At 47.4% G+C, this 9,502-nt stretch overlaps 2 protein-coding genes and 2 pseudogenes across 2 annotated transcripts; 1 reads left to right on the forward strand and 3 right to left on the reverse strand.

The window, feature by feature from the left end:
• Positions 1-677: 677 nt before the first annotated feature.
• Positions 678-3,569, reverse strand: LOC9272428 (large ribosomal subunit protein bL19cy). The gene is made up of 4 exons (XM_015768199.3): positions 3,135-3,569; positions 2,257-2,343; positions 2,044-2,174; positions 678-1,003 (listed from the first exon to the last, which is right to left on the reverse strand). Exons 1-4 carry the CDS (start codon positions 3,510-3,512, stop codon positions 895-897), a joined length of 705 nt encoding a protein of 234 aa, XP_015623685.1. The 5' UTR covers positions 3,513-3,569; the 3' UTR covers positions 678-894.
• A 797-nt stretch (positions 3,570-4,366) lies between these two features.
• LOC136355283 (uncharacterized) lies at positions 4,367-4,949 on the reverse strand (annotated as a pseudogene).
• LOC107280123 (uncharacterized) lies at positions 4,949-5,539 on the reverse strand (annotated as a pseudogene).
• Positions 5,540-6,478: 939 nt separating this feature from the next.
• Positions 6,479-9,281, forward strand: LOC4330176 (putative glycerol-3-phosphate transporter 4). Its single transcript, XM_015768777.3, has 3 exons — positions 6,479-7,465; positions 8,133-8,681; positions 8,775-9,281. Exons 1-3 carry the CDS (start codon positions 6,568-6,570, stop codon positions 8,810-8,812), a joined length of 1,485 nt encoding a protein of 494 aa, XP_015624263.1. The 5' UTR covers positions 6,479-6,567; the 3' UTR covers positions 8,813-9,281.
• The last annotated feature ends 221 nt before the right edge of the window (positions 9,282-9,502 follow it).

Below are 9,502 nucleotides of genomic sequence, written 5' to 3' on the forward strand. Positions count from 1 at the left end.
AAAATGTCAAACCAGTAAATAACATCTTCAGCAGGATGCTTCAGTAAAGAATAACTGTTTTTTTTTACATAAGAAGGTAGAGCCAGCTCTACTTATAGCCATTTCATTGATAGAAATTATAAGTTACATTGTTACATGAGTAAGGGGGAGATGAGAGAACAAAGAAGAGGAAAATGGATATAGAGGTAAGGGAATGTACTAAAGTGAAAAAAAAAACTGTAGAATGGCCTCAGCAGATTAGTTCAGTAAGAATAACTAGAACTTTACACTAAATGTAAACCATTAACAGCAATTCTCGCCTTTGGGAGTTTATATTTAGTTATTAACAGCATCAATTTGGGAAAGTAGTTTGAATTCCAGTGGCAGCCGTGCCAAGACCAAATAAACATCTAATGTCGTGTAGTGTAGGCCCTGGAGACAACACAACTCTTCCAACACAAGAGTATAAATGGATACGGTCGATGGCTCATCAAACCAACCAGTGCTGCTGGAAACTTCAGTTATAATTTATTACCCGTCAATTCAACTACTGATCCATAAAAAATGCAGATGTACTACTCCACTTAACCAGAAGTTAGCAACTTTCCATTCATGATAGTAGTGTACGTGCTTATTAACCATCAGTTAGATAGGCAGCTGAGAAGCCAAATTTCAAGAGAAGGATGTCAACAAATTCATAACAAAATGCTAGTAGGAACTTTATACAAAGCGAAGAAAGTACATTTCCACAGAAAGACAAAAATATATGCCAAACAGAAAAGGTGTAGATATTACACATTTGAAATTTAGTGATTACAGTGAAAAGCATAGGTTTGAACAAAAAAATAAAAAAGCATTTGCTAGAGAAAGTAACAATGCTAGTGAGAGAAGCTCTTCTGCCAGCATATCTAATTTTTACTTGAAAGTTGAAAAGCGGGGAAGCTTGTGCTTCAAATAATATAACTTTGCTCTTCTCACTTTCTTGTGCCTGATTACTTTAATTTCCTTGATCCTGGGTGAATATCTGGAATGGAAGATACCAGCTGCATTATTAACATATTATAGAGAACACTACCCGACATGTTATTGCAGAAGCTGTGAATGATGCCAATCATGAACGAACTGTTATTCTTGCATTTTTATCCCCAGATATACAAGAAGCAAAACATCATCTTTATCGTGAGCTTAAATCCTAGCAATGTTTCTGTATCAGGAAGTAGGGGATCTATCTCCTTTTGTGAAAGGAATTATAACAGACATCCACGTGGAAGGATAATAGTTGCTTTTTTATTACCAAAAATATAATTACATGCAGCAATAAGGAGCATATTAAAATAGAGCTTTCAACTTCATTTTGCTAAAGGCAGTTATGAGCAAAAGGCAAATAAAAGAGGACACAGACTCTGTAGAGCTAACTCTGAAGCTTCAAATAAAAAAATGAGGTAATGTAATTAATTGAATGAGACACACCTAGTTGATAGATTCAATCTTGCTGTTGCTGATAAAGTTTGAACTACTGAAATAGCAACCTTAAAAAAAAATGAAATACTCCTAAGCTGTAAGACAGTATGTTCTGACTTCTAAGTTACAGGCTTACAGCAACTATACCGGTTCTGTAAATCTGCATAAGTGATGGTAGATAAACTTGGATTTTGCACTAGAATGCTTAAAACCTAACTCAACTATTAATTTAGTACCTCAAACTGAAAAATAATCATTAAATAGTAAATCAACATATAAAAAATACACAGGAAGTTTTATAAATAGTGAATTATCTATAAAAACACATCAATCCAGCTTAAAGCAAATGACAGAAACCTGGTATATCCTATTCCTACTATCAGTTTACATGAAGGAACAAAGGCACATAAAGCTGCATGATTCATTATTACTATTTATATTTGAATGATAAGCATGTCCCACATTTATTGTAGTTATATAGAAGTATGGACATGGAATTTTATGTTTCAAGATTTCAGTATGAGTTCAGTGTCATCATGTGATACCAGGTGCAATATCCACATTGCATAGAAAAAAAAAATGAAACCAACAACTCTGACTTACATAGGGAAGGTAATCTCAACTCCGACACCAGCAATAATCCTTCTGACACGGATTGTGGTGTGAACACCAGATTTGTGTTTTGCTATAATTATGCCCTTAAAGAGCGACAATCTCCTCTTGTTGGGCCGTTGCTGTAATAGCATTTGCTTCATATGTCAATAGCTTTCAAATTGGGAGCATAAGAAAAACATTCAAGAGTAGCGAAAACCTCACCATTCTAAGCTCAATGATGTCACCAGGCCTAAGATCTGGTAAAGTCTTCACCTTTTCAGCCTCCTCAATGAACTGTTTGTTCAGAATCTACAGCACAAAACAATTCAAGTAAAATCGTGTCACATGTAAACAAGTCCAAAATTGCCATGGATGTAGCTGTGAAAAAAAATGAAATTCTTGTTACGGGACAAATAGTGATTGCACAGAATCTCAAGAAACCACCAAATCCAATCGAGACACGCTCATGAGAGCATACAAGAACAACAAAGAATTAAAAGGGAGTCACAAAAGAATGGTGGCTCCCAGAGGCCTCTACTGACTTATCTGCCACCAAACTGAAGTGAACCCATGTTGAGAAAAATCAATCCCCAATTCCGTTTACTAAATAGGTTACCCTTTCCATTTACGAGAAAAATCAATCCCCAATTCAGTTTACTAACTACTTCATCCGTTTCACAATGTAAGTCATTCTAGCATTTCCCACATTCATATTGATGTTAATGAATTTATATATGTCTAGATTCATTAACATCAATATGAATGTGGAAAATGCTAGAATGACTTACATTGTGAAACGGAGGGAGTAGATACTTTCCATTTATTGAGTAGCAGACTATGTAGTAACTAACTAATTCTGCCATAAGTGTTACACACAATGAGTTGCTATTTCAGCACCTGCACTGTCAACAACTCAACAGAACAGAGAATTTATGTTCTGCAAACAAAAGAAATGCTACTCATATAGTCATAGATAAATTGTTGCATTCTCCCCTAATAAAAATATGGTTAGCTGATGTTTTTCTCACCTGCATTGCTCCACCACCGATAACCCAATGTCATGAGCAGTTTATAAGAAGATTACGCAAGGAAATGCTCACCCCAATGATCTCCCCGAACTTAACCGGGGGCTTGCTCGGCGGCGGAGGCTCATCTTCTTCCTCCTGCTCTTCCTCCGCCACCGCGACAGCCGCCTCCGCCTCACCCTCCTCCACCTCAGCGTCAGTCGAGGCAGCAACAGCCTCAGCCTCAGCCTCAGCGGCGGGCTCCGGTTCTCCCGCTTCTGCGCTGGCGTCCGCGCGAGGGACCAGGCGGCTGGCCCGGCGAGGGGAGGCGGTCAGGGAGAGGCGGCGGAATGAGGAGGACACCGCGAGGAGCTGCGGCCGCGGCGGCAAGCGGTGGCATGCGACGGCGTGGGGGAGTAACGCACCGGAGATGGCGGCGGTGGCGGAGGCGGCGGCGGCGGCGGCGGCGGCCATCGGAAGGTTTACTTACGGCGGGTCGACGGAGGAGCCGCGCGCCGGACGGGGGGGAGTGGGGGATGAACGCTATCCGCCTATCTTTTTGAGGCAGGAGCTGTGCCGCTGTAAAGTGGGTCCCACCTCCTATCCGAAGGTTGCGAGCAATCTGAACCGTAGATTCGGTGAGTTGTGAAGGCAGAGAAGGCTTTCTTTTTCCCCCATTTTTGCTTGTAATATGGAACAGTAGTGTTTTTCTAATGAAAAAAAATCCAAATACTCCCCTAAATTTTGGATGGAAGTTTATCTAGCATATTTAACTTTAAAACCGGATATCTAACCCCCTAAAATTCATAAAATCGTTCATATTTCCTCTTAAGGTGTTTTTAGATGGTGATTTTGCATATTTTAAAAGTTTAAACGAACAACATAAATAACTAATATGACATATTTCAATGACATCGGTAGTAAGTCATAAATTTATACTTATACAATGATACCATACTACTATTATGTTGATACTTGTTTGTAAGTGAGAGCTAATAAGAAAACGGAAAGATTTAAGTGGAGATTTTAATATATATTTCTAATGTATAGGTCACGTGATCAAATTTATTCAATTTATATACAAATTAGATGAAACCATTATACAATAACACATGCTTGGCTTAAATCTGAAATTATGTAATCTATTCGACATTATCATCTAATAAGATAAATATGTATCTCTTTATACTCGACTATTATTGATCATGCTAATGCTGAAGTTTGTCTACTTTAGAAACTCTGGAAACTTGCCACACAATGCTTTTTTTTAACGACTCGCACGAGACGGTACGAAGTTCTATTGATAGAGCAGAAAAAAAATTATAAGATTACAACCCTGGAGGGTCGTAACCAGGAAAAAGGAATAACTATACCACCACCCATACATCGACAGCTTCAACACACAATCCGGGAGAAGGCTAGCACCGAATCGGCCGCCGCTAAGCGTGATCGACCGCTGCTAGACCAACAAAGAAACACAGACGAACATCGCCCTCTAGGGGATACCAAAACGACGTCTTCAAAAAGAGAAGCGACGGAAAACCGTTGCCGCCGTCCGTCGGGGCCCAAGGAGCCAAGACTGGGCTTACGCCCAGCAACCTGCGAATCCACGGCTGACGCATCGATGCTCCACCACCACTCAAGCTCTGCCGACATGTGGGACCCCTGTACCGGCGTCCCCCGCTGGCCAGCCTTCGTGCGTCGAAGACCGCGCTACACCCACCGGCAGCTTCTCACACAGAGGTCGCCTCATCCACCGCCGGCCGCGCCTCTTGTGCCAAGCCAGCCTCCTCCACCGGACGCGCCTCTCGCACCAATCCGGCCTCCCTCCATCGGCTGCGCCTCTCGCGCCAAGCCGGCCTCCATCTCCGCCGCCCGTGCCTCTCGCGCCGAGCCGGCCTTCGCTGCCATCGGCTGCACCTCTACGCCAAGCCGGTCTCCGATCCCTCCTCCAAACGATGCCATGCCGGCCAGATGCAACCGTCTGCCACGCCCTCGGCTAGCCGTCCGAAGCCGCCATGCCTCCAATGACCGCAGTCACCACCATCGCAGCCGCTGCTGCCAAATGCCCAGCCACCTCGCCATCGCCATCCTCACCTCCTCCGCCGCAGCCACGTCCACGGTCGCCACGGCCATCGCCGCAAGCCGTCCGCTGTCGTAGCCTGCAGCCACCAGCACCCGCTGTCGCTGCCCGCGAGCTCCATGTCGCCGGCCGCGACTCCACACTCCCGCCGGTCTCCATGACGCCCTCCCGCTGCCGCACAACGCTGGCCTCCACGACAGCCACACGTCGCCGGCCTCCACGACGCCTGCACGGCAGGCCTCGCCGCCCACGAGGCCGCGCGACCGCCTCCACGATGCCTCGACCACCACGGCCGCTGCCTCGCCAGCCAGTCGCCACAGTCGATGCCGCCACAGCCGCCGCCCGTCACTGCCGCCGTCGGCAGCCACAACCACCGCCAGCCAGATTTGACTAGAGGCGTCGTTGCCTCCTCCTGCATCGCCGGCGTCACCACCGGCTCTCGCCGCACCTCCACCGCCGCATCTGTCGTCCGGCCGCGCATCCGTGCTCGGTACCGGAGGCAGCTCCGGCAGCGTCTCCCGCTAGGTCGCCACCGCGCCAGGTCGCCGCCGCCCAAAACCACCGCCAAACCTCGCCGCCGAGCTGCCAGGACGCCACCGCCTGTCGCTGGGGGACCGGATTCGGCCACCACGGCACCGGATCCGGTCGGCGCCGACGCCATGCCCTGAGCTCGTGCCGTGCCGACGTCCCGACCGTCTTGGCCGCGAGTGAGGGAAAGAGAGCCCCGTCGCCGCCGTCCTTGCAGCCGCCCGGCTTTGCCGGCGGCGGCGAGGCTGGGGAGGGGAGGAGAAAGGCGGGGACGGCGCGGCTTGTTCGCCGCCTGCGTCGCCCCCGGGATAGGGCGACCGGGCGAGGTTTTCCAGTCCTTACCGACGTTTTCAAAAGAGAAAAGATGCCACGCAATGCTGAAAACGAGGAGAATAGAGAAGAAACGAGACAAGAAACAAGACACACAAAAAAAATATTACCTCCAGCCTAAAATAAGTGCAGCCGTGGATATCTGTGTCCAACGTTTGACCGTCCGACTTATTTAAAAAATTTGTGAAAAGTTTAAAAATATTTAGTCACACATAAAGTACTATTCAAGTTTTATCATCTAATAGCAATAAAAATATTAATCTAAAAAAATTTCAAATAAGACAAACAGTCAAACGTTGAACGTGAATAGTGCAAAACTACACTTATTTTGGGACGGAGTGAGTATTCTTTTTTAAAAAAAAGTTCCCGCAGTGAAAAGTCGATCACAAACACAAACTCGCATAACCGCCCCGCCGCGTGTCGTCTCCCCGGGCCGGCTGACCCGCTGACCCCGCCACGTCCTCCCTCCTGCGCCCCCCCCCCCCCCCCCCCCACCCCCACACACACACACTTCCTCCGCCTCCGCCCCCTCCCCGCGAAAGCCTCCGCCACCCGTTACCGGCCGCAACCCCCGCTCCGCTACCGCCCATGGCGAAGCCACCGCCGGCGCCTCACCGCGCCAACCGCGCGCCGCCGGGCCTCTGCGCCCTGCCGGCCATCTCCTACAACTCCCACCGGGGCCTCGTCCTGGGCCTCACCTTCGTCGCCTACGCGCTCTACCACGCCTCCCGCAAGCCGCCCAGCATCGTCAAGCGCGCGCTATCCGAGGCGTGGCCGCCCTTCCACGACCCGGCGCTCCTCGGCGAGACCGACGTCGCGTTCCTCGCCTTCTACTCCCTCGGCATGTTCGTCGCGGGCCACCTCGGCGACCGCCTCGACCTCCGCCTCTTCCTCGCCGTCGGCATGATCGGGAGCGGCACCGCCGTCGCGCTCTTCGGCGTCGGGTACTTCCTCTCCCTCCACTCCCTCGCCTTCTACCTCGCCGCCCAGGTGATCGCCGGATTGCTCCAGTCCACCGGCTGGCCCTCCGTCGTCGCCATCGTCGGCAACTGGTTCCGTGGGCGGAGGCGCGGCCTCATCATGGGGATATGGAACGCGCACACCTCCATCGGGAACATCAGCGGCTCCCTCATCGCCGCCGCCGTGCTCCGCTACGGGTGGGGGTGGTCGTTCATCGTGCCGGGCCTGCTCATCGCGTTCGGTGGCGTTCTCGTGTTCTTCTTCCTCGCGCCTTACCCGGAGGACCTTGGCTTCTCTCCGACGACGCTGCCCAAGGCAGTGAGTGAGGCGAGCACCGACGAGGAGGACAGCAGCAGCAGCGCGAGCGCCGCCGGTGGCGCCGGGAAGGAGGAGAGGAGGGACGCCGTGGGGATGTGGAAGGCGTTCGCGATTCCTGGCGTCATCACCTTCGCGCTCTGCCTCTTCTTCGCGAAGCTGGTCGCCTACACGTTCTTGTACTGGCTTCCTTTCTACCTGAGCCAGACGGGTATGCACAGGGATTTATTTTTCACTAGTTCATTTTGATTGACAGTAATTGGCCACAGCGATACACATTATCACACTGAATTGATATCACTTGTCTGCTTGAAGATTTATTTGTCCTGTGGTGGATTGGCATTTCTTTTTTCAGTACTGTCAAAAACACTTTCTTGCAATCGAATTTTGCTTGCAGACTCTTACCTTAGATTATCACAGTTTGTTGTAGTACATTAGCAATTGACTATGATAGGGTGTGATATTGTGCATTTTGGTATATATGATTAGAATACAGGAGATAGCCACATGATAAGCAAAATGTAGTGGGAAATTAGTGGTCTGCTGGTTTATCAGGTTGTACATATCCGGTGTTCCCTGTGTTCTGTGTGTGGGTATCTAGAGAGTATCATTGTTTTAATACATTTAATTAATAATAGAATACTGCTAATATATATGGCCCATATTGTTATGTTATGCTATCTGATTGCGGCAACATGTGTTCTTCATGTCAAATGGTACATTGTGTTGTGCATACTGCACAAGAAATTTGACAGGACGATTCGTCTCCAACTATTTTGGACACTTCCGATCATACAAGAAATTGTAGTTTTACTATATTTTTCGTATTTTTATCATTTCAGTTAATCATTCGATCACTTTGTTTTGGCATTTTCCAGCTATTGGAGGCAAGGAAATGTCAGTCACGTCTGCTGGGTATCTCTCAGCTTTGTTTGATGTAGGTGGAATCATTGGTGGAATTCTTGCTGGGTTCATATCTGATCATCTCAATGCAAGGGCCACCACGGCAGCAATCTTCATGTACTTGGCTATTCCATCTCTTTACGCCTTCCATGCATATGGCAGTACTTCAGAAGTGGCAAACATTGGCTTGATGATGATCAGTGGCTTGTTTGTTAATGGACCTTATGCTCTCATAACAACTGCAGTTTCTGCCGATCTGGGAACCCACAAATCTCTTAAGGGGGATTCCCGTGCGTTGGCCACCGTCACATCAATTATAGATGGAACAGGATCGCTTGGTGCTGCCTTAGGTCCATTCATTACAGGTTTTATTTCAAAACGTGGATGGGATTCAGTTTTCACAATGCTTATATTTTGTGCATTAGCTGCCGGCGTCTTATTGTCACGTATTGTGAAGTCTGAAATTGTTCATATCATTCAGAATCGGAGAAATCACACACTTGACATGCATAACAGAACTGCAGGTGAGGACTTAAAACACACTAATGTTGCATCTTTCTCCATTTTGGATATGTCAAACAATGGTCTGCTAATGTTTTCCTTCCTGTTCCTCATAGATTCTGGTGCTCAACCACTTTTAGAAGGAGACACTTGAAGTCGAGGCAGTTCATATGAGCTGGTGGTGTGGAATACAGTTTTGCAATGCTGCCGTGATTGGGATATGCAACAGTTGATTCTAGAGAAAGGCAAACTAGATCGAGCTTATGATCTCAGTTTCTACAGCTTGGTGCTTACGATCACAGCAAGCAACATGATCGCGGTGGCATTTGTAGGTTTTGTTTCGTCAGAGGAAAATATAGTCATCGGTTCATTATCCATGGTGACATTCTTTTAGTATGCAAATGTGTTGTAGTAACCATGTTCTTTTTTCCTCGTATCACGGTTTAGGTGCTAGATGAACATAGATATACACCAATATCTGCCTCTCCCAAGTACTGGTCCTGAAGGCTGTGTACATAATGTTTACTGCTATTCGTATCGCGGTCATCAACATCGGTGAAGAGAGATCCTGATGTAGCGCCTCTGCTTATGTATTAAGTATTTCAGGTTACTCTTTTGAAAAATCTCTCAGGTCAGAACTCTGAAGTCCCGATTTTTCTGCAGTTAAATTGAAAATGACTTTGTTCTAAATGAAAAATGCGATGCACCAAAGTTTTCCCCTGCATGCGGAATACTCCAGGTTGCAGCTGCACCACAGCAGTATGACAGGCGGAATCCGCCGAAGAATTAGAAACGTTTAGCAGTTTCAGATAAGTGAAGCCAGAAATACCTCGTAAGCCTTTGC

This window comes from Oryza sativa, chromosome 2, assembly GCF_034140825.1.
Source record: "Oryza sativa Japonica Group chromosome 2, ASM3414082v1".
NCBI lineage: Eukaryota > Viridiplantae > Streptophyta > Magnoliopsida > Poales > Poaceae > Oryza > Oryza sativa.